This window comes from Barbus barbus (assembly GCF_936440315.1).
Source record: "Barbus barbus genome assembly, chromosome: 43".
NCBI classification, from domain to species: Eukaryota; Metazoa; Chordata; class Actinopteri; order Cypriniformes; family Cyprinidae; genus Barbus; species Barbus barbus.
In genome coordinates this window covers 19,998,432-20,024,653 of record NC_136721.1, presented here as the reverse complement: position 1 = coordinate 20,024,653, position 26,222 = coordinate 19,998,432, and the positions used below count along the sequence as shown (strand labels likewise).

The 26,222-nt window shown below is 36.9% G+C and overlaps 1 protein-coding gene across 2 annotated transcripts; it reads left to right on the top strand.

The window, feature by feature from the left end:
• Positions 1-8,109: 8,109 nt before the first annotated feature.
• On the top strand, positions 8,110-25,969 carry LOC306862812 (neuroendocrine convertase 1-like; the record flags this gene model as incomplete). 2 transcript variants are annotated; one of them, XM_079405822.1, is made up of 14 exons in its annotated part: positions 8,110-8,484; positions 9,117-9,221; positions 9,353-9,478; positions 13,871-14,017; positions 16,000-16,076; positions 18,661-18,749; positions 19,026-19,198; positions 19,557-19,769; positions 21,682-21,782; positions 21,913-22,146; positions 23,506-23,663; positions 23,745-23,878; positions 23,968-24,129; positions 24,924-25,969. In XM_079405822.1, exons 1-14 carry the CDS (start codon positions 8,311-8,313, stop codon positions 25,335-25,337), a joined length of 2,307 nt encoding a protein of 768 aa, XP_079261948.1. In that variant the 5' UTR covers positions 8,110-8,310. The 2 variants fall into 2 exon arrangements, with proteins under 2 accessions (XP_079261948.1, XP_079261947.1); XM_079405821.1 differs by having other exon boundaries at positions 8,296-8,484; positions 24,927-25,337.
• Between the last annotated feature and the right edge of the window lie 253 nt (positions 25,970-26,222).

Here is a 26,222-nt window from a genome sequence, read left to right as displayed (position 1 = left end):
AAATATAAAAATACAAAGAAAAAATATAAAAATTAAAACTAACTAAAAATATGAATAAATATATAATAGTACATAAATTATGCTATAATAACTCTGCAAATTCAGTGGGGTGTGGAAACCTGAAAATGATAACATCTTAATGAACTATTTAGATTTTGTATTGGTTAAATCAGGTAACAATTGATACTCTTTTTTTCTTTTTTATTTACAGTGTAGGGATTTTTTCCTGGTATTTTAAGGCAATTACCCTGAAGTGTAATGGACATTAAATAATTAATGCCATGTTTTAGGGGGTTATTTTTTGTTTGGCAAAAGAAACAAAGGTTGTCAGGAAGAGCTCAAATGATCTTACAGTTAAGATTCGTCATTATGGTGTAAGTGAGTCTATGGGGGATACATGAATAACTCATGAAACTTTACCATCATTTGAACCAGCTTTCCTGATTTTGTTTTGCTGTAGAATATTAACGGGGCCTCTGTCATTACAGCATTCAGCAAACATGAAAACAAAGGAAAGCAAAACATTCAATCATCTTTTCCTACTTAAAAGAAATACAGATTACAAAAGTTTAAGGTCAAACTAAAGGTCTCCAAAGTTTTTTTGTGCTTATACAAGGAAGGTTTGATTGCCTTTCAGGTAAGACCCAACAAAGCTACAAACAGTTTATATTACTATAAATATGTTTGCAAAATAGATTACTGGAGAGTTTATGGTATATTTGATTCTGTCATGCTCACGGGAAGAGTGCCACTTTCCCCTCTTCTTGTTTTGAAAGGTCATGCATGACGTTGAGAGATGTGATGGGCTCACAGATGTCACTGTTCTCGATTCCAGGAGCAATTAGCCTTTAGGTTAACGCATCCGTGTGATGGTTTGAGCTATAGAGATATCTCAGATGTTCAGCTGACCTTCTGTCAGCACAGCAGATAAGAACAACCCTCACAAAGATTGTGGAAAAACTAGTCTAAAGCACTATTCTCAGAAGAACTGATGTATTTTTTTTCATTACACTCTTAAAAATAAAGTTTGTGCAAAAAGGGGTTTATGCAGTGTTTCCATAGAAGAACCAAATTTGTTTCCTCAAAGAACCTGTCAGTGAACCATTTTTAAGAAAAACATTTTTTTAGAGTAAAGAACATTTTAAAAATCTAAAAAAATAAAAATAAAAAAAGAATTCCCTATAAGAACTTATTCCTTTTTGGAATGGATGGAAGTAGAGGTTCTTCAAGGAACCGTAGATGCCAATAATGAACCTTTATTTTTAGTGTAGTGTAGAAGTGCTTGTTTTGACCACTGCAACATGTTTTGCTGTTACTCTAGCATAATGAGGACCACATTTTAAAGATGGCATATCAATTTAACAATTCAGTTTAAAAACAGCAATTCAGTTCTTAAAAGTTCCATCAGTTTCAAAAAGTTTTGGTCCATTTCATAAATTTTTGTGCACGGCAATTTTCTAGTATTGTGGCAGCGATTTTTTTTAAATGTTAAAATTTAACAAATTATACAATGAAAAAAAATTAAGATGAAGAATATAGATTTAATTAAGTTTTAATTAAAAAATAAACTACTGAATTGATTTGGACTGCAAAATGACTCATGTGATCTGAAAAATATTTTAAATTTTTGTCATTAAATATGCAATATTATATACATTTTTATAATATATTATGTTTATATATCTATATCTATCTAGCCTATCTATAGATAGATAGATAGATAGATAGGTGTGTGTGTGTGTGTGTGTGTGTATATATATAGTGGGTAAAATAAGTATTGAACACGTCACCATTTTTCTCAGTAAATATAATTCTAAAGGTGCTGTTGACATGAATTTTTCACCAGATGTCGGTAACAATCCAAGGAATCGATGCATACAAAGAAAACAAAACAAATAAGTTCAGAATTTAAGTTCTGTATAATAAAGTGGAATGGCACAGGGAAAAGTATTGAACACAAGAAGAAAGGGAGATGCAAAAAGGCATGGAAAGCCAAGACACCAGCTGAAGTGATTAGAAAGCAATCCTGCCCCTTGTCAGTGGAAATTAATATTAGTTGGTTCAGTCTCAACTGATGGCCTATAAAAAGGAGTCACATGACCAACGTGTCATACAAGAAACATTTCATGATGGGTAAAAGCAAAGAGCTTTCTCAAGACCTTCACGACATTATTGTTGCAAAACATACTGATGGCATTGGTTACAGAAGGATTTCTATACTTCTGAATGTTCCAGTGAGTACTGTTGGGGCCATAATCCGGAAGTGGAAAGAACATCATTTCGCCATAAACCGGCCACGACCAGATGCTCCTCGCAAGATTTCTGACAGAGGAGTAAAAATAATTATCAGAGGAGTTGTCCAAGAGCCAAGGATCACTTGTGGATAGCTTCAGAAAGTCCTGGAATTAGCATATATAATTGTTTAAAAAAAAAAAAGAAAAAGTAATGCACTCAACCACCGTGGCCTGTATGCACGCTCACCATGCAAGACTCCACTGCTGAAGAAAAAGCATGTTGAAGCTTGTTTAAAGTTTGCTGCACAACATTTAGACAAAGCTGTGAAATACTGGCAGAATATAGTCTGGTCAGATGAGACAAAAAATTGTACTGTTTGGATGCCATAATACATTCCATGTTTGGAGGTCAAATGGCACTGCACATCACCCCAAATCATCATGGTGTAGCACTAGCAAAATTCATATAGTTGGAGGAAGGATGAATGAAAAAATGTACTGAGACATTCTTGATAAAAATCTGCTGCCATCTACCAGGATGATGAAGATGAAATGAGGGTGGACATTTCAGCAAGACAATGATCCCAAACACACAAGTGAAACTCTTAATTGGTTTCAGAGAAAGAAAGAAAACTGCTAGAATGGCCCAGCCAATCACCTGACTTGAATCCAATAGAAAATTTATGGCAAGAACTAAAGATCATAGTTCATAGAAGAGGCCCATGGAACCTTCAAGATTAGTTGGAAGAATGGGCCAAAATCACACCTGAGCAATGCAACTAGTTTCTCCATACACTAGGCCTCTTGAAGCTGTCATTACCAACAAACGCTTTTGTACGAAGTATTAAATCAATTTCAGTAAGGGTGTTCAATACTTTTTCCCTGGGTCATTCCATTTTATTATACAGAACTTAATTTCTGAACTTATTTGTATTGTTACCGAGATCTGGTGAAAATTTCATGTCAACAGCACCTTTTGAAATATATTTAATGAATGAAAATGGTGACGTGTTCAATACTTATTTTACCCTCTCTCTCTCTCTCTCTCTCTCTCTCTCTCTCTCTCTCTCTCTCTCTCTCTCTCTCTCTCTCTATATATATATATATATATATATATATATATACACTGCCCTCCAAAAGTTTGGAAACACCCCTGGCAAAGTGTGGTTTTGGACAATATCAGCATAAATCCATTATCAATGACCCCAAGCACACTTCCAAGCTGTGCAAATCCTATTTGGAGAGGAAACAGTCAGCTGGCATCATATCTGTCATGGAAGTCAATGTTTGAATAAACTGACAGCTCGGATGCCCAGATTATGCAGAGCTGTAATAGCTGCTAATGGTGGATATTTTGATGAATCGAAAATTTAAGTTTTTTTCTATATATAAACTGTTTATGTTATAAAATATGTTTTCGTAGTTTGTGTTGTCCCTTATCAGTGCAAAATTATCACAAATTACAAAGGATGCATGCTAATATTGTCCAAAACCCCACTTTTGTAGGGCGTTTCCAAACTTTTGGAGGGCAGTGTACACACACACACACACACACACTGTATGTGTGTATATATATATATATATATATATATATATATATATATATATATATATATATATATATATATATATATATATATATATATATACTGTATAGATGTAACTGATTATTCAACACTATTTTGTCAGTTTGCAATTTTTGGTGCTCCTTTGGTTATTATTTGTCATAGAAACAAGCATTTCTACTCAACCTTAGGGAGCACTGTGCCTTTGAGAGCTGTCAGCTATCTCTCGCTCTGCCTGTATAGAAACTTCCAGGCTACTAAACAGAAACCTAATTACTGGCACAGGCCACACCAGGCTATTACAGATATAATAAACAATGGAGGGTATCACAAAGCGTTGTTTTTCAGGATGCTGACTCACTGTGCTTTATGGGAAAAACAGTAGTACTCTTATGTACAGATGATAAAGACTGATATCAGCAATGACATGTTGATCATTTATTCTGGGGCTTGTGAATGGACTATAGGCCTAAAATTTGTAGTTGGTCTCCTTCGTGTTTTATACAAAGCTTATATCCAATGTTGTCATCTTGTGCAATAAATCCAGCCGCTGGTCATTGTTGCATGGTTATATGATCAGATTAATTTCCTCCAATATTTGTGTCACTGCTATGACACTGAGCACTGACAGCAAGATAGAGGAAGAGAGATAGCGAAGGAGAGAAAGGTTTCCATGACAACTACACATCCTTGATAAATGACACAGTTTGAGGACAAGAGTAGGCGATAAGAAAAGAATGTGTGCATGCATGTGAGGAAGAAAAGAGAGAGTGAAGATTAGTATACCTGGTCTGAGTCAGAACAACGTTGACTCAGACGACTGCTGGCAAGAACTGCTATTTTATAAGCCATTTAGTAGATAGCCTGCCCTACATCAATGTATTAACCATTTAAAATGATAAAAACTAATAATAAAAACTAATAATAATAATAAACAGTTTAATTTTTTTGAAGAAATGTGAGTGAGCCTGGCTGTGCAAAAGTCATCGCCATTGTGATGCTTTGGTTTTTAGGGTTTTTTCTATGGTTGTAAGGGTGTTCGACGTGGTTGCTATGTGATTTCATTGAAAGAGCCCACCCTCAAGGATATTAGTATATTCATTGCAAATCTATTGGACCTTTTTGCTCATTTTATCGTCACAGATATGGCAAAGAGGCGCCATCGATTCAGTCCATCGTGAGTCCAATTTGCTTTGAAAATGAATAATGTAGGCCTATACCTGTCATCACCAAACTTAAATCTTTAATTTCTGTACTACAAACTGTGCGAAATGACGATTCAGACCAGAAAGAAAAGAACTGACTCAAAAGAGCCATTCCCAAATCGTGCATTGATTGTTTTGAGACAGCTGACAGTATGCGACTAGGGAATGAATGCTCTTTTGGGTCAGTTCTTTCCAGTCAAAATAATCGTTTTGTACAGTCTGTACCACAGGTTTTTCATTTGACGTTTATTTTATTTCAAGAAGCCTAACATAAGTAATTTTTTTTACAGTTTTAGTTCTTGCTCCAAAGAGCCATTCATTCCAGCACACTGTCCGCTGAGAATCAGAAAGCTTTAAATACAAAATGTTTTACTAGCCTGTTCAAACCTTTGAGTAGTATATACTGAGCAACACTGATTTCCCTACTGTGATTACTGAGACTGATTGCCATAAGACCTTATCAAAAGATGATTATTAATAGGCCGAGCAAGATTGCAAAATCCATCGCTTTTTCGCTCTAGATGTCAATAAATTTTACACTTAATTTGTCTGCAGCAGTTTAAACACTCACACGCACTGTTTACACAGCCAGCATGGCCTCCATGACGTCTACTGGCTTGATTCAGTCTCCATTGCTCCATCAGACCTTCATTTCCTGTTGTCTCACCGCATCCCGCTTCGCAGGTCATGGTTTTACCCCACTTATTGTTCATACACCATTACATGTTACCACGTCTCTTAATGACAACCCCAGCAGTTACGGTGACAGTTTAGATGAGATGGCAGTAATCCAATGTGAGAGATTATCTCAATTGGCTGATCTGGTTTTTCCACATTTGACGTGTTTGTGTGCATGAGAGTGTTTGTGCTTGTGCATGTCTGATCAGTGAAACCTTTTAAGGCTTTTTAATTGCACAGTACATTACCGGAAAAAGGAGCGTTTTGCATGACTGAGTACTTCCGATGCTAAGAAAATCTTTCAAGCCTTTGGTTTGCGCAGTGGCAACCTGCCAAAGTTGATCCAGTAAAGACAGCTGGTATATATTTAGTAAAATATATTTTCTGGCCAACTCTCCAACCCCTTTTTAAAGAATACAAACATGCATCTCATTCATGAACCTTGCTACTTTTCCTCATCTATTTCCAGGTGCAAAGTCTAACATGTTCTGCTTAATGCAAACAGGTGTTGCTAGGTGGACGTGGATGAGTGCAGCTGCTTCAGCAAATGGACTGTTTGCTCGAAACTGATAGGTCTACTCTGAGAAGAGACCTGCTGATTTATTTTCATGCTGCTGCGCCCGGGGAGCCTTTGGGGGTTCGGTGCCTTGCTCAAGGGCACCTCAGTCGTGGTATTGAGAGTGGAGAAAGCGCTGGACATTCACTCCCCCCCACCTACAATTCCTACCGGCCCGAGACTCGAACTCGCAACCTTTGGATTACGAGTCCAACTCTCCTGTTTATCCTGTTTGCTCTAAGTTCAACTGGCACCAAGTTGGACCTGGACAACAAAGTCCATTCAGAGATAACAAAAGCAAAAGTGTAGCTCTCGAGTGACCTGCCCAGCTTCATAAACCCCTTAAAACAAATGGACCTGTGGCTCATGCCCAATCTTACACAAAACAAAAGAGGTTGACATCAAAAGAGACCGGTGTCTGTCTCAGGGTTCTCAAAGTGCACGATTCCAGCCTCTCTCTTTGATAAAAGCACTTGTTTTGGCACGACAATTGCGCTTCGATAGGCCGCTCTGTCTGGACCATTGTGACACTGACTGAATAAACCGGTGTGAATATTCATGAGGGCTTATGAGCTGCTCATCACGATCTTCTTTATATGCATACACAGGGCCAGCTGGCGGGAATGAGTCTGGACCACAGTATCTAAATCTTCATACTGAATTCATTCACTACAATGTATGAATATATTATGTAATGATTAAATCATGCTTTACATCGTAACATTCCTGTTGATATTATAGGCTACATATTGTCCATTCTATAATGTTTCTTATTTTTTAGATTAATTGTTTTAAAATATTTAGTTGTATTTATTTCCATTTTCCTGTTTACAAAAACTGGTTATGTGAATAATGAAAAATGTAATGTAAATGTGTATTTCTTAGCCTGCTCTTTATTAATGGCGTTTCTCAGTCATATGATGTCTTGTAAGTATTTTGATGATGCTATTACGTTTATGCCACATTGTATTACATAAATATATTTTAGAATATTATTAATAGTTGGAAATCACTTTGTTGTCATTGTGTTGTCAAGTGACAAGAAAACCTTAAACAGATTGGACCCCTATAGACCCTCAACAGTCTTAAGGTCAGTATGTTATTAAGAAATATAACTTTTTCTTTTTGTCCTTTTTGATTATTATTAACGATTAACTTGTCAACTCGTGAACAGGTAAGGTGTTCTGCCATTTATCTATTTATTTATTGATTTATTTATTGGCATAAATGCTATTGAAAAATCTATTAAACATGAATTATATTTGCGTAGCTTTGTTTTAAACCATATTTTATTTCCCTTTGTATGTATTTGTGTGTCGTTCCACATACAGTATACATCTGATCTGTCTATAGAGATGCATACATACATAAAATATATTTACTAACATGTGTTTAACATGTTAGATTTCTGTAGTGGAATGCATATGTTTTATATGGATGTCGTATTTGCATATGCAGCTCGTGTTGTGGAGCTGTCCACTGCTGCGGTGCTGAAACCTTCTCCTCATGACGCACACAGTTACGCCAACTATTTAACTCTTTCTGAACAGCTGTTCCTTTATTTATTTAGTCCAACTATCTGCCAATCTAAGGGTAATGAGGCCAACGAGATATTGATTTGAACAGATGTATATACAACGAGATGATAAAATCTAACCCAGTTCTCGAAGGGTTTCAACAAAAGCTTCCATTCCTGCTCAATTTCTAAGTGTAAAAATGCTCGTCGGCTATTTATAGAGAAAGATTGCCCTCCTCTTCCATGCGCAATTCACCCCGCCCGACTCCCCCGGGATCCGAGCATCCTACCCCAGGTAGAAATTGACGTCAGAGCGGTTCGTAATTTGACGTGTAAACATCCCTTCCCCTTCCACGACTCTCTCATTGGTGGCTCTCCATGCGCGTTCAATTACTCGCTCACACTGCATCAGAATTAACAGGAGAATATAGCGTTTAGCAAGGAAGACATTTATTGTGTTTACGTGTTTCTGTATTTATTTATTAACTTCTATTTAACTGTTTTGTATCCATCGTGGTCATCCAGATCATTTTTAAGTGGTTGTAATTGATTTGAAATGGAAGAAAGATGTCGTCCAATGTTGCTGTGCAGTGTTCTTGCTCTGTTCTGCGCGCTGGTGTCCTCAGCTGTGGACAGACAGTATCTGAACGAATGGGCGGTGGAGATTCCAGGAGGATACGACAATGCCCGATCCATCGCCGACGAGCTCGGATACAAATTAGTCCGACAGGTAAGTCACACCAACACTGTGTTTTTCCTCCGTGTAGGGTAAAACACTTGTCTCACACACATCTGGCTCTGCTTTGCATCTGTGGTGAATTAAATTGTGTGTTGATGTGGTTGTGTAATGCATTTATTCATAGCAACACTGTTGCTTTGCCAGATCGTGAAAAAACGCGATTAATCAGTTGCCTTGGACATTTTCTTATCTATAATACTGTGAAATGTTTGCTGAGTGATGTTGAATGTGTTTTGCAACTAGGATACTTATTATTTTTCATATATCTATGTTTGATCTGACATCTGAATCCACCTTTTCTCTATAAACTCCATAAGGCAGTTCAGTTTTTTCAGTTTTTTACCTGCTAATCAGATATGTGTCAACTTTTATATGAGTAAACATCCACCTGTTGTGTCGTATAGTTCTCTTATGAGAATGTTTTATTTCATTGAATAGAAAATTAAGGAAAAACAACTGTAAATTAGCTGACAGACCTAGTAATTCTGTTAAAAATATTTTTTGTGAAATAGCTTCAGGCCGACTAGACCAGACAGATGGGAACTGCGTCATTATGACCAGGCTTAATTTAGCTCCAAATATGAACCGATCTCTTCAGTTAGTTCTCTCTCATTTGTCTGCAGATTGGGGCGCTGGAAAACCATTATTTATTCAAGCGGCACAGTCACCCTAGCAGGACCAAAAGAAGTGCGGATCATATCACCAAACGTCTGTCGGAAGATGACAGGGTATGAGATTTTTCCTAACCCATTCATTCTGTGTTCAGTACGTAATAATAAAATGTGCATTTATTCAAAACCCCCACGGAGATATTCAAAAATATATGTTGCTGTATGGGCACCTGTGGCTTCTTCCATAGGTCTCTTGGGCTGAACAGCAGTATGAGAAACGGAGGGCCAAACGTGCCCCGCTGGGGGCCGAATGTAAGGACTGCTTGGTGGACAAACTCTTCGACGACCCTATGTGGAACCAACAGTGGTATCTGGTGAGTCTCAACCGCTTTACTTTGTCAAAAGTGGCATTCACAATTTTTTTTTTTTCCAATTAATTTTCCCCATAGCTTTTTTTTAAGACGTTCTAAACCAACTGAACCAACTAAGATAAATAATTTGAATGTCAAAAGGCAAATGCAAGACCATGTACTTCACTTCAAAAAAATGGTGTGGGAAAGCAAATTTTGCTATCAAATTTCACATATAATTACAAAGACATGGCAAGACACACTGAATTAAACATGATATTTGGAAGAAAGTCTGTAGAATGACCGAAAGACTTAAATAGTATTTTCTTGTAAAACATACTCCAATAATCATGTTATTTACAATTTCAAAAAATATATTTTTACCACCTGGATGACTGGATGAACAACTCATCCAGTTAAGCGTTGTGAATGTCACAATCGATGTCACAATTTTTTTTTTCTTTCAAAATGTGAATTTACAAATTCACAAGGCTGGAATACACTACACACCTTGAAAAGATTGGAAAACACCAGGCATCATACAGTTGCCGACTTTGTAAATAGTTACAGAGAAAAACTAAGCATTATATACTAAAAGACTGAATATCACACACTACCAGACCTTCTAGTCTTTCCGAACACAACAAACTTACGCAGAAACACGTGACTCATTGCCGGAGGACGCGTGACAAATGAAAACAATGTGTTCTAAAATCGGCTCAAAATATCGAACATGTCTGATATCCATCAATTGGATGGAGTGATAGTCTGAAACTAAAAAATCAGAGTCTGTGACCATCATACACTATGCCATTTTTTTAAATAAAATCTGCAGACTGGCTCTGATTTTCAGCAACTAGCAACAACTTGTTCAGACTATACATTTGGGCAAAAGTCATGTCGTGTATTCCAACCTTCAGTCATCTGGCAGAAGTTGAAATCATATTCATTTGTTTACTTCTATATAATATCATTGCTTAAAATCCTTAGTGATCTCAGTATGTTAAACTTAAAATTTTAATGTGTAAAATTTTCTGGTAACAAAACCATTGGACAAAATCCATTAATATGTACAACGGCTTTATTTTAGATTTTCCTGTAAGTGTTGTAAAAGCCATTGCAACAATCCTCTCTGGGATGATGTATTACATTTCCTGTCTGTAGGCCTTCATTACTGGGTCAGTTGTTTCTCTGGACTTTGGCACTATGTGCAGTTGAACCCATTGTTTTTAAGCTTTCAGAGATCATAGTATGGCTAAACAAAAATTAGATTTTAATCCCAAGCAACAGAAGAGCCAATCACACATTAGTACCAATTTATTGAAACACAATCGATTGATGGGTTTATTTTATGGAAGCCAAGCTCTTAATGTCAGAGAATGGCTTCCGTACAGTCACAGATGGGAAGGATTCAGCTACCTCTAATATGGATCACACAGCTCATGGTTTATATAGTAAGTAACTCTAATCAAATTGAAAACTTCCATTTGCATTTCCGACTGAGGGATTAATTTTTTGAACAAACTTTTTATTCTAAAATTCAATTTAGCGGTGGCATGAACCGGCAGTGACCTTTTGTTCTTTTTGCTTCAGCAAGTGTGCTGTTTCTAAACCTCTTTATTCATGTTTGGAGCATGTTTGTGTGAGCGCCGCCACCTCTTAACCTAATTGCTCATGAAGTTCCTGCCCGGTTTTATTTTAAACTCTGTGTTGCTGAATTTAGCTTATTAGATGATGTCGGCGTCTCCGTTTGTTCATATTTAACGCATTAGACTAACATAAAAGTGAATATTGGCAGAAATGACATGAATTGCATTTTAGTGAAAAAAAAAAAAAAAAAAAAATATATATATATATATATATAAACACACAAATTCATAATTTTTAAATAAAATTTCATAAAAAAATGTATTTCATAAAACAGTTTTATAAAATATATTTTTGTATTTGACTAATTATTATATTTATATGCATTCTATTATATAATTTGCATTGATTTAATGGATGCATAGTTTATATCATAGTCGCCTGTTATTATGTTTGCTTCAAATCAAAGTTTGTAATATTTTGTTCCATCTTGGAGTTGGTTGTTGTGTCTTATAACTCTTTATTGCAACATTTTTTAAATGAACAGAAAAACTACTTTATCCAAGGCTGCTGAAAAGTGGGCGGCCGCTGTTGCGCTCTATTGGTCAATGTGAGCGATGAGGCAGTGAAGGCAGGTGGTTAAAAAGGGAAAGAAAGAATGACGTTCAATCTTGTGAGATGAAAGGGTAGATAGAAAAGAAGGATATGGATTTATGGAGGACTGCTGATAATTCAATTAACGAGATGACTCATATGCTTCCGTTCCTTCTGTATGGAGAACGCTGTGTGGTTTTATTAATAATTTATCTGTGTGGTACTGGATACACTGAACATTTTTTGATGTATCACTGTGTTTGACTCAATCTCCTTAGAAGCAATGATCACGTTAGAGAGTTTATGCACCTGCCGATATCTGAGATGCCCAATAAAACTTGACTCACTTAGAGGTGCTATGAAGGTGGTAGATCAGTGACGTGTACGTGTCGTCAGCCCTCTTGAGGTTACGCTGGTCGTGATTGTGCTATGTGGCATAGCCGTCATGTGCGGTGGGTCGTCTCTTTTACTCCCCCTCCCCCTCCAGCCTTTCTGGAGTCAAACCTCAGCTATGAGTCATGCTTCATGGTAATGTTACTGCAGCGCCTATGCTTAATTTGTGAGCAGATCACAGATCTCTTTCTTCTTTTTGTCCTTTTTTCCTACCACTTTTATGCCCCAGGCAGCCTTGTTACATTGCTACATACGCTATATATAATTACATACACACTAGTTGTGTTTTGCATGTAAACAATAATGTGAACATATCTTTTTAGTGAACAAATCACTTTTCATTATTTTACATCCACTGATTTGTAAAATAGCACTTTTAATAGCTTTATCCAGCCTTCAAAGACTAATTGTAGCATGGAAAAAATAGTCTAGGCTTTATAGGACGAGTGAATATGCCCCTTTTCTGATTGAGTAGGTGTTTTAAGTCTGTACAAACTGAACTAGATATCTGTGTTGTGAACAAACAGAAATAATGGGACACGTGTGGCATGACTGAAGCTTAAAGTTACAGTGACTTATTTAGGCTATTATTGTTTTGTTTTGTCTTTTCTTTCTTTAATTTAATGAGGCAGAAGTTATGAAAGCACATTTATCTCATTTACATTCATTTTTTTTTAAATAAATCATAATGTGTAATGTGTAAATCATAATGCTGCAAAGTTATAATTATAACATAAAAAGTTTTTTAAAAGACTTTGTCATAATTTCAACTTTTTTCTCAGTATTTGGACATCTCATGATTTGATGCTTGATAATTCTGACTTCTCATAATTTGGACTTAGTATAATAATTATGACTCATAATATCCTCATATATGTTTTAATGTCATTATTTCGTCTTTTTATCTCAATTTCATTTTATCTCATATTTCTGAAATTCAGAAAATTTCATAATAATGAATAATTGTAATCTCGTATGACTTTTAGGTCATTGTGACTTTTTATGTTATAAATAATGCACTGGTAAATCTTTTTCTTATGTTTTATGTTTTAATTTAAAAAAAATTATCTCATAATTGTGACTTCTGAATTTCTGAACATTTCATAATTGTGATTTTATTTCATAAATATGACTTTTGCGTCATAATTATATTTGTATGTCATAAATCATGAATTTTTTTTTTTTCTGATGTGGCAGAATTGGACTGCCATGCTAAATTGAACAAATTGAGGACAAAAAAAGATCTGCTTGTCAGTGGTGCTTAAATACTTTTAGATATATAGACATAACATTTCTTAGAGCAGTACAAATTTAACAAATCTACATGAATGATTCACTGACTCACTCATAATACTCGAAAATAAACTTTCTTATGACCAACTTCACATACAGAAATTCAATAAATCAATGAATGAATCTGAATGAGTCATTTGATTGAACAAAGTCAAAATATTCACTTCACCAAAATAAAACAAATTCCTAGTAATCCAATTAAAATAGTTACACTAATTAGATGGAAACCCCTCAGCTAATACATTTCACACAACTCAAGTTAGCTGAATTTTATAAACTAGCCACTCAACAGTGTGAATTATCCCCTCATGCTCTAGTCTGGACTGAAAATAGTCTCCACAAACCAAAAGGTCAGCATGAGTGATTACATCGCCAGCTTTCATTTTCAGACAAACAGCTTTTGTTGGAAGGGTCAGTGGTTGAGTCATACAAAAGCTTGTCTTCATGAAGAGGTTGAGAGTACCTGAGAGTGTTGAGCGGTACTCATGTATATGACCCTGGATTACTCACATATTCACTTAAACTGTCTTTCCTCATCCTCCCCTCCAGCAAGACACCCGGACGTCATCATCCCTCCCCAAACTGGATCTGCATGTGATCCCGGTCTGGAAGAAGGGCATTACGGGCAAAGGAGTGGTCATCACTGTGCTGGATGACGGCCTCGAGTGGAACCACACTGACATTTACCCTAACTATGTAAGTGTGTCATCATTGGAAATGCCTACTCGATCACCATCCGCTGTTGTTACCATAGCAACGCCGACCCCTCAGCCGTGCAGAGGATTATCCATAGTGACACCTACCAAGGCTAGAGGAGTGCAAAGCCATTTAATGAAGGCCTCCAGTACAGAAGGTCACAAACAAACAATCCCACTCGCTCATTCAAAGCTATTTAAAAATTCACTCTGAATGTGTGGCATTTACATAAGACTGCAATGAGCCTAGCATCCCTTTTTTTGCAATAGAGATGACTCATAAATCACAGGATAACATCAAACATCTGTCTCCAATTAGCATTTGAGTACATTGGGTAGCATTTGAGTAGCATCAGCCTTTGCTCAGCTGTTGGCTTGTTTACAAACAGCAGTCTTACAAAAAGTAAGCCTTAAATCGCGTGGAGACCCGTATGTGACTGATGTTGCCGATGATGTTGCAGTTGACTCACATGTGTGCACGCACACACTTCTCTGAGAAATAAACACAAAAAACTTGTTAATAATAATAAATTTTTATTAGCATAAATTCATTTTTTTATGTAGGTTTATTTAATAAAAAACATATTGTAAAAAGTGTTAAACACATGATTTTATTTCTAAAAAACATTTTAGAAAAAAGCATGTAATTATAAATGCAACAAATGAATAAAAAAAAAAAAAAATAGCATAAACTATCAAGATATTAAGCATAAAAACATTAACTAGCTGTGTTTGGAGTCTAATACAGCTTTCTGCATCACGCTTTCTGTTTTTTATTTATTTTTTTGTAAAAGAGAATGCATTATGAAACCGTAAACCAGTGTTATTGAGATATTATAGATATTACAGTCGAAATATAGTTTTAATATTTTGCATTAGTTTTTATTTCTGTATTTTTTTTGTTTTCATTTGAACGTTTTCACAGTTAATGTTTATTTTATTACAAGTAACCAAAAAGCACGGTGGCCGAGAGAGCTCAACGCGCTGCAAATAGATAAAACACCTGCAAATAAAGAAAACAACTTCCTCAATTTGACAACACACACGCTGCAAATGCTCACAACACAACCAAAAAAAGAAACGCACTGCAAATAAAATTTATTTGGTTGTGTTGTGAGCATTTGAACCACCTGCTGTCAAACTGATGAAGATGTTTTCTTGATTTGCTGGTGCTTTGTCTATTTGCATGTGTTTTCTGAAGTTGCAGTGCATTGAGCTCTCTCGGCCACCGAGAGAAAGGGTTTTTATGGTTTTAGTTTTAGTTAACTATAATAATTCTGCTGCAAACTGTGTCACATGACCTCATTACATTGCTACGTTCACACCATTTTGGAATTTTCATAATTACAAAGTTAACCGACACCGTATTCTGTTTGGTAGCATTCATCCCAAAAAATGTTACGCTTTTAGGCCAATTCACACACAACACGTTTTTGCATTTAAAAGCGCTGGATGCAGAAAAAGGAAAAAAAAAAAAAAATTATTTGATCTTTTTAAAAATGTAGTGTCGTGCAAGACACTACAAAAGACAAAAAAAAGATTGCATTTGAAAAAGTAGGGCAGTGGAGCCAGAGTGCAAAAACATGGAATTAAGATTTTGTTTTTTGTTTTTTTTTAATGAGCGCTTAGTTGGATTTCTATACTATGAGAAAGAAGAATTTCTTCTAAAGAAAGATGAGTCCAGGGTGTGGACAGTAAAAAAAAAAAGAAATCAATTACAGTAATTCTGACTCTGTGTAAACACAGCATAGCTCACTGTCCAGTTATGATCCCTGGAAATAATATATTGTGTTTTTGTCTATTTTTTTTTAAGAAATAGTAAGAGTAGTATGCTACTTTCCTATTCTGAACGATTCTATTCTTCTCCCTTCCTATAAAAACACATCTGATTGCCACATACCGATACTACTGTTATTTATTCTGTGTATGCTATAGAAATAGTTTTTCCGCAATCCTGATTTATTCTTTCTCCTCACTGTATAGGATCCTGCTGCTAGCTATGATTTTAATGACAATGATCCAGATCCCTTTCCCAGATACGACTCCACCAATGAAAACAAGTGAGTGAATGAATCTCTATACTCTATACTTTCTCTAGATGAATGGACAGAAAATCTCAAGAGCACTGATCCACACTTGAAAAACACAAGGACAGATTTTTCAAAGCCTTTAGCCTTTCAATTATGTTAAGCACCGCATACAGCGATAACGAAACTGACTGGAGAGTGTTACAAGCTTCGGACTGGCATAGTTCTTTTCTGTCCTCTTTAAAGAGATTAGCAGATTTATTTAACATCATACTAAATCTGTTCAGAGAGAATTAGACCAGACTGCCATTGCTTTCCATCTTTAAGCTGCTATGAAAGAAGAGCTGACAGTGTCAGTAGGTCTGATCTGAGAAGGTCTGTTCTCCATCAGGGAACGAGTGTAATCCATTTCAGTAGTACACACATCACTCATGCTGTCTTACATAAGAGGATCAGAACCCATCCACGTTTATGTGGCTCAAAATTACAAATAGAAGTCCAGAAAGAAATCAAATCTGGCTTTGAGCGTTTAATTGGTTACAAGTTGTAATCAAAATGCCTACATAGATAACCAGATTTTTTACAATTATTTTTATGCAATTGTTGAAATTTAATTAATCAGATTAATCCCATTTTAAATTATTGTGCCAAAGGAAACCATAATATAGACATTTCAAAAATGAAATAATTATATTGTTTAATTATATTGTTTATATACAGTGCTAGGTAGATAACTTTCAAATTGTAGTCCATTAATGATTACAAATTAAATGATAATGAAATCGTCCATGTTTTAGGCAATATAATCAGACCACTTTTGGATTACTTATGCATTAAACATTAGATCACACTGGGGTTTCTCAAACCGGGGTTTGTGTAGGAACTGCAGGGGGGTTGTAAAATGAAAAGCAAATAATTAATTAAATCTTAAATTAAAATAAATAAAGAAATAATTTAAAATAATAATATAAAAAAACTGTATTTTAAATTAAATATGTATAATAATTGTTAACATTTATTTATTTATATAAATATATATAGTTCATCCGCAGTGTTTTTGGCTGCAGATTGACATCTTTGCCAGTTGCATTGTTGTTTTTCAGTGTCTTACGTCATAAGTGCCTTAGGAAATGTGTCAAACAGAAGAAGTTTACATTTGTATACAGGTCAGGGAGCATACGTAATTGCATTTATTTCTTTTTGCCTTATTTAATAATTAAATCAACACATTAAATTGACAGTCCTGGTGAGAATGAAGCTTTGCAACAGAAGAATAAGTGGACGTGGAAATAGAAACAGTCATTATTCTTTCTCCGTGTGGTTGTGTGTCTCTCTCAGGCTATGCCAGTGGATGACTCATACTGTGCCAGCTATAGTGCTTCTGTACACACGCGCGCACACACCCACATACACAAACAAACACTTATAATTATGCACACACACTTTTATGAATAGACACACGCAAGCTCACTTATCCTCTCGCCCGCCCATGTCAGCATATTATTTGGTCAGCTGTGCTTAAGGTGGTTTGCTATCATTGTTTGTACTGTGTAGAATTCATCAACAGATGATGGTTATTGTGAAGGAGGGAAACAAATAATCATTAACAGTTTTCAAGATCAAGCACAACTATAATAATTTTTAGCAAATGACTCCATGCTAAATGTAATGTTATCTAACAGTTATCCATTGTTTGTCTAATATTTGACATCAGTCACTGAGTACAATTTTCCTCTATATTTTTTACATTTATTAGCGCTGAATGAGAAGACTAGCAACATTATTACTATTGCTCATATTCAGCAATAGCAACAGCCCAGTCCGTTCAGAATTGCTGTCCAACTAGAACCACCCTAGCAACCACCCAAAACATCCTAGTAACATTTAGCAACCGCCAAGAAAACAATAGCAGCCACCTAGCAACCATCCAGAACACCTAGCAATCACCATCCTAGCAACTATCACCCTAGAAACCATATAACAACCATCCAGAATACATTAGCAACAGTCCAGCAACCACTCCTAGCAACATCCATAAACACCCTAACAATCCAGAAACCATTCAGAACACAATAGCAATCACAGTGAAATACCTACATTTCACTGCTGGTTATACCCTGTATAATTGTGTATGTGACAAATAAAAATCTTGAATCTTGAACCTAGCAACCAACAAAAACCATATACCAACCACCTAGAACACTATAGCAACATTCCAGAACACACAAGCAACAATCTAGAAACCACTCAGAGCATCATAACTACGCCCAGAACAAACTAGCAACCACCTAGCAATGACCCAGTTCATCCAGAACCCCTGTCCATCTAACATCACCAAAGCAACCACCTAGAACACCCTAGCAACATCTAGCAACTACCACGAACATCCTACATCCTAGCAAGTAAGACCCTTACAACCACCAGAACTTGTAAGCATGTAGTAATGCCCTATAAACCACTAAGGCGACATTAGTAACCACATACTGATGTCCTGGCAACCACTGTTGCATATCAGTGTTGGTCTACAAATGTAGATATAATGAATTTTGAACATGCTGGCTTTATTTAATTTGAATGAAACTGAATTGTAACCCTGTTCTCCGCTGTATGTCCTCAGGCATGGGACCAGATGTGCTGGAGAGATTGCCATGCAAGCAGACAACAACAAATGTGGTGTCGGAGTGGCCTACAACTCCAAAGTGGGAGGTGTGTGTTGTCAAGCTGTGTTTGTTCACTTTTTGTTTCTTAAATGCTCTGGTTTGACTGTTATTTGTAGTGTGATTTATATAACAGCATTTACCCGTACAACCGGTCATGCACGTACACAATCTGTCCATGTCCACTTGGACATATAAGCTTTAGTGAGTCATAACATCATGCAGCATCACAGATTATGGGATGCATTTAATCAGCAGCATTCAAACACTTGAAAATTGTTTTGACGTTTCAGCAAAGGTCCTCTTTTGTGCCTATCATCTGTAGGGATACGAATGCTGGATGGAATCGTGACAGATGCCATTGAAGCAAGTTCCATTGGTTTTAACCCTGATCACGTGGACATCTACAGTGCTAGCTGGGGCCCTAACGATGACGGGAAGACTGTGGAGGGGCCCGGGCGTCTGGCCCAGAAAGCTTTTGAGTATGGTATCCAGAAGGTGAGAAGTGTGGGAATCAGTTCCGCTATATGGAAACCACCTAACAATCATCCAGAATACACTAGCAACCATCTAGAACAACCTTGCAACCACTTAACAACCATTAAGATCATATTAGCAAGATACGCATTATTAACTATCAACCATCTAGTGCAAGACCCTAGCAATGATCACCACCCTAGCAACAACCAAGAACACACTAGCAACCATCTAGCAGCCACCCAGTACAACCTAACAACAATTTAACAACCATCCAGAGGACCCTAACACCCTAGCCACCCAGCTAATACATTGTACTTATGCTGTGTAACTCTTAACACAAACCCATTATAATCTCCATATAATTGTTTTATTCTAGGGTCGTGGTGGAAAGGGCTCCATTTTCGTCTGGGCGTCTGGTAACGGTGGTCGTCAGGGTGACAACTGTGATTGTGATGGATATACAGACAGTCTGTACACCATCTCCATCAGCAGTGCATCCCAACAGGGTTTGTCTCCCTGGTACGCTGAGAAATGCTCCTCTACGCTGGCCACTGCCTACAGCAGCGGAGACTACACTGACCAGAGAATTGTAAGTCTCCTTTGCTTCGGTTATACATGTTCTTGCTGTTATGATCTCAATTTTGGTTTCCTTTGTGTCGAATGACTAAATGTCTCCTTCACGAGTTCACACTTATATATATTTAGCACGAGTAAGGTAATGCGTATTTGGCGAGTATAGTAATGCGTAGTTGGCGTTAGAGCCCTGCATTTCGGCCCAGGCCCGATGGGCACCAACTTTTTTTACGCCTCTAGGGCCGGGCTTCGGGCCAATTTCCAGTCATAGTTCAGACGCAGGCCGGGCCTCGGGCCTATTTTGGGTTTCTCCTTATTTTTATATTGTAGACATCCATCGATTAAAAATTGCAGTGCTGGTGGAAACAACACGAGACCGTGCCGCAACTGAGAGCAGCTCGATGGTGTTTAGTGTCCCGCAGCAGCGTTCAAATGCACACAATAGGCTAAAGCTTGCTTCAAACCCCCAGCAAACATAACCATGAATGTGTCTGCGGGAAATAGTAAGGAGATATTTGAATTATTTACTAATAAACTAATGTTTTCTGAGTCTGTGTCGCAAGGATGAAGTTGCTAATCCTGACTCGCCGTCTCCTCATTAGACGCGCCTTTAGAGAGAAATGCATCTTTATTGATTATGATTAAGAGTTTTTTTTTCAATTTTTTTATTTCGTTAAGTGATCATTTAAAGCTTTCTATAGATATATTTATCATGTCTGTGAGGCATGTATTCGCTCAGCTTCGGTTCATTTTTGTGAAGCGCTCCTGTTCAAGACCAGACGGCAGAAAGCACATCATGTTTGTTTTCTTTGTTTTATAAAAGAACTACCTTTTGTTGGTATTGTGAGTGCACACAAATACATGTAGACCCTTTACAGGTCCGAATGATGTATTACTCTTACCCTTATCAAAAAAAACAAACAAACAAACAAAAAAAGACGGCGTAGGCTATTTTAATTTGTTTCCACTGAAAACAATGTTTGTGCTGGTATCTCCATGTCCTGCAGAGCGCGCTTTAGCTTCTACTCTCCGCACAAACTTAGATATAGCGCACATTATTATTATAGTGCAGGTTTAACGTTTAAACATTGTTATATGCTTGAACGGTTTTAGTATATCTATAGATTTTATTTTAGGCAAGTCATGATGATATGAGAAGGCTAAATTGATCAAACATAGGCTATGATCAGCTCATGCAGCTGGCCGCTTGGTCATTGCTTTAAAAAAAAAAAAAAAAACTTATAGGCTATTTAACGAACAAAAAAACTCCAAACGTTTTTCTAAATTAACTTAATAAAAAAAATATATATATAATATATATAATATATAATATATAATAATTTTGCCATTACACACAAAACTGAACTATTTTAATAGCCGAAACAGTAGTATAAGCTGTTTTGGGAGAAGGGAAAAAAAAGATAGGCTCGGGTCGGACTCGGGTCTGTAATTCTGATAAGCTGTCGGACACGGGCCGGGCTAGGGCCTGAGCGTCTCGGGCCAGGGCCGGGCTAGGGCCTAAATTTGAGGCCCGTGCAGGGCTCTAGTTGGCGTGCTGTCCTGGGGAAGGGCTCTGAGCTCGGGAATGGCCCGAACCCAGAATACCCCCCTCCATAGTGTGGTGAGAACTCTATTGGTAACCTCTTGAGTGGAGAAGGGGCGGTGGAGGGATGCTGATTAACCATCAAGTGAATGGAGGTCAGCTGTATTTATCCCTGCATCGATTAACTTGAGTGCATTCCTCTTGTGTTAATTAGACTAATTAATTATCTGATGTGCTCCTCCCGAACTTTGTTAATAAAATATAATTTGGAGAGCAATAAAATAGATTGTCTGACAGCTTTGAGTCCTTTTGGTTGGTGTGTTTTCTTGTTCTCTATTGGGTTTTGTTGTGTTGACATTTTATCTTTTCACTTATTGTCTTGCAGACTAGTGCCGATTTGCACAATGAATGCACAGAGACGCACACTGGCACGTCTGCATCTGCCCCATTGGCTGCTGGGATATTTGCACTGGCTTTGGAGCAAAAGTATGTCAAACATCTTGCAATTTGTATGTTATATTTTTTGTAGGATTACATTGGTTTTACATCAGTTCTTACAAGAAGTGATTTCCATTTGAATAAAAATGTGGGTGTACTTTCTTGCTCTCCACCCTAGTCCTGATCTGACCTGGCGAGACCTTCAGCACCTAGTGGTTTGGACGTCTGAGTTTGATCCCCTGGCCAATAACCCAGGCTGGAAAAGGAATGGAGCTGGTTTGATGGTCAACAGTCGGTTTGGGTTTGGTCTCCTGAATGCCAAAGCCCTAGTAGATCTGGCCGATCCCAAAGTCTGGAAGCACGTTCCGGAGAAGAGACAGTGCATCGTTAGAGATGAGACGTTTCAACCAAGGTAGAGTTTGCTTCCTGATATTAGGATAAAAACACAAATTTGGCTTTTTACAGCAGAAACAAGGCTGTGGTGTAGCACCTCACACATGGAAGACAAAGCCACCCTGATCTCCTGCCATCTGTTACTGCGCTCCGCTATGGTGATTCATTAATAGCCACATTATTTCAACAGATCCAGTGAGTGTGCGCGTGCTTTTAGGCCCATCTGATTGTTCTTTACGACTGCTTTTGTAATTCAAATGAAGGTATATTTTGGGAATTTGGAACTGGAATCCATTTTTACTCAATAGCCAAAGCTCTTGAATTGTTTTTCCTCCTGCATTTACGTCATAAACTTTTAGAGATTGTGCGGCTTTAGTGTTCAGACTAAGCTCAGCTGGAAGAAGGGCACCTGAACAGATGTTTCATTTCCCTGGATCTAAAATAATCCTAGTAATGCAAATGTCACGACACACATTGTAATGTTGTTTATAGCATGCCACACAATCATGCACATTTTTTCATCTTTTTTTTTTTTTTTGGTATTTGCTGTTGCTTATTGAAAGCATTGTAAAATGAGTGAGTGGGGCACTGAATAGGCTATCAGCTTTATCTGTCCATGCATCCATGAGCACTTGTTTTAGCATTTAGTGTGCATTTTCACCATGGCACTTGATTGATGCAAAGTCTGTGACTTTCAAAGTAATCTGCAGGGTTACAGCTCATATCGCTCAAATTGAGACATTTTTACACAAAAATGAAGTAAAACTGCAACCCCCAATTTTGGGGTAAATAAGAATTTTTATTGCTCATAAATACTACATTTATTTGATAAATACAGTAAAATAATATTTTGAAATATTATTACAATTTAAAAAAAAAATTTCTACTTGAATAAGTCTTAAAATTTAATTTATTCCTTTGACAGCAAAGCTGAATTTTCAGCATCATTACTCCAGTCTCCAGTGTCACATGATCCTTCAGACATCATTCTAATATGCTGATTTGGTGCTCAAGAAACATTTCTTAATATTATCAATGTTAAAAACAGCAGCTGCTTAATATTTTTGTGGAAACCATAAATCATTTTTAAAGGATTCTTTGATTAGAAAGTGCAAAAACATTAATTTGAACTTTACTGTTATTTGATCAATTTAAAGCATCCTTGCTGGGTAAAAATACAAATTTCTTAAAAAAAAACATTTACTCCAAACTTTACAGTAGTATCCCATTCCAAACATTGCCTGTGTATTTCCTGTGAATCTTGTCATTGCTAACACCTGTTGAGCTTCATGAACAACTATTTGCCACAAAAAATGTATTTAACTGTGTTCACAGACTTTTAATAAATACTCTTTTTTTTTTTTTTTTTTGTTTACAGACCATTGAAGGCTGCAGGTGAGATATCTATTGAGATCCCCACTAAGGCCTGCGCAGGACAGGCAAATTCTGTTGTATCTTTGGAGCATGTGCAGGTGGAGGTCAGCATTGAGTACACACGTAGAGGAGACCTACACATTACGCTGACGTCTCCATCAGGTGAGACAGAAATACACTTAAACACGCTACAATGTGCATGTTTATGAATGAGAATACTGATTTTTGGGTTTGTCCCGTTAGGTACCACCACAGTCCTGCTGGCGGAGAGAGAGAGGGACACATCATCCAATGGTTTCCGAAACTGGGCCTTCATGTCTGTGCACACCTGGGGAGAAAACCCCACCGGCACTTGGACCCTGAAGATTACAGATACGGTATACAAAAGCATCTCTGCAAATAAATATTAAATGCACATGAAGCGCCTGCTTATCACAATCTATTTCCTTCTCTCTTTTGCAAACAGTCTGGACGGATGGAGAATGAGGGTCAGATTATCAGCTGGAAGTTGATTTTGCATGGGACGTCTGAGAAGCCAGAGCACATGAAGAAGGCGAGGGTTTACACGCCCTACAATGCTGTACAAAACGATCGCAGAGGAGTGGAACCGATGGAAGACATGATCAAGGTCAGAACAGGAGTCAAACTTTGGAAAATGTTAATGTGCAAATTATACAGTGACTGTAGAGCAAATTTCTTTTTTTAATTATAGGTCATTGTCTGTTGAGCTTCAGCTGTCAATTTGTTTTACATTTACATTTATATAACAAATTTGTATATATACCTGTATATATTTATATATAAACTATTTTTCTATATTATATTAAATAAATATAAATTTATTCAAAGCAATAGTGTATTTTACATTTATTATGTATATGTATAATATTAAATATATGTATAATAAATGTGTATATACTAACATAATGAAATATATACATTGTAAATAAATAAAATAATTACATAATAAAATAAATATATAATAAATATTTATAAAAAAAATCTACATATTTAATAATTGTTATAATTATATATAAAATGTATTATACATATTTATTTATTTATTTATTCTTATTTTAAGTGTATTCTGGAGTTAACTATATAGGGGAACTGCCTTTTTTAGTCTTGAAATCAGGAATAAATTCTGACAGTTATTTCTGTCATTGATTAAATAAAAAAAATCACATACTTTATATATCTATATAGTATTAAAAAAATGCAGTTTCAGGTTGATCCAAGTACTATGCATATGTTCTAGAGAAACAAAAAAGATATTGGTGCTTTTAATTGTAACTAAAGACTGCAGATGCTAAATTGAGGGTTAAAGTTACAATCTCTGGCTAAACATCAACTTCTACCTGCTAGAAATAAGCATTTAGCAATTCTTCCACTCTTATCTCAATTTCCTGTCTCTCTGACCAGCAGGAAGCTCCGACTCCAGCTCACAAGCCTGAAATGTCAAGTGCAGTGGTCCCAGACTCACTCCCGTCTGCTGCTTCAATCGGCGTCCCTGAAAAAAACGCAGAAGCTCCAGGCTCCTCCACTGCCAATCTGGCCCTGCTGCGTCTCCTCCAGTCGGCCTTCAACAGGCAAACCCCGGCAGTTCCTCAGCACGCTCTGGCAGTTCCTCCGGCTCCTCCCAAGACCGTTCAGCCCCAGAGGATCCCCCCGCAGAAGCTGTACCAGGCCCTCGACCAGCTAAACCGCTACAGGGGCTCCGAGAACGGCCTGTTCAGTGACTACAGCGACAACTTCTACAGAGCCCAACCGTACAGACACAGAGACGACCGGCTGCTGCAGGCGCTGTTTGACATGCTCGGAGACGACCAGCAGTGAGACGGGGAGAGAGAAAGACAGGAAGAGTATGTAAAAGAAGCTGGATGCCCTGCTGAAAAGACCAGCGTAGGTCCACCAGCAAAACCTAGTTTGTGAAGCTTTTGGTAGTGAAACAGCTTGTTAAAGTGGTCTAGGTGAGCAAGTTACGCATCACAACATCTAAAACTAGCTGCTACGCTAGTCTTTTCAGCAGGGCGATGGGGCATGGAAGGAAGTAAGCTGGTACACTTGAGAGGACTAGAGTTGATGGGGATGAAATAAGATGAGTTTTGTTCTCTTCCAGACAAGCTTGTTTTTATCTGCACATGTAGTTATCAACTATAAGCATTCTACGGCCTGTTTCTGTCAGTGTGAGTGTTTGTAAATCTGTGGTGAACAGCCAGCTGTATATATCCCTCAGTTTTGAACCAGGTTGCTAAGATTTAAAACCAGTGACGGGACCAATGGCGTCTCGTGCCCTTTGCCCTCTTGATGATTTTTCTCATGTTGCCTTCACTGCCACCAACTTCTGCATGCTAAAAATTGTTTACATTAGGATGTTTTGAAAATATTCTACTATAAAGACGATAAATTGTAACGATTTGTGAAAGTGTCAATCTTCGCCAAATCAGTTTAAAGGGAAATTTTCGGCCAAAAATAAAAAACTAAATATTTATTTACCCTCATGTTTTTACAAACTTGTTTACATTTTTTTTTCTGCTGAACACAGAAGAAGATATTTTGAGTAAGAAATATTTGAAGAATATTTCTAACCAGTTTTGTGTCCCATTGACTTTCATTAGTATTTTTTATCGTACTTTGGAAGTCAATGGTACCGAAACCATTATTCTTCAAAATATCATCTTTCATGTTCCAAAAAAGAGGAAAGAAGGTCATACAGGTTTG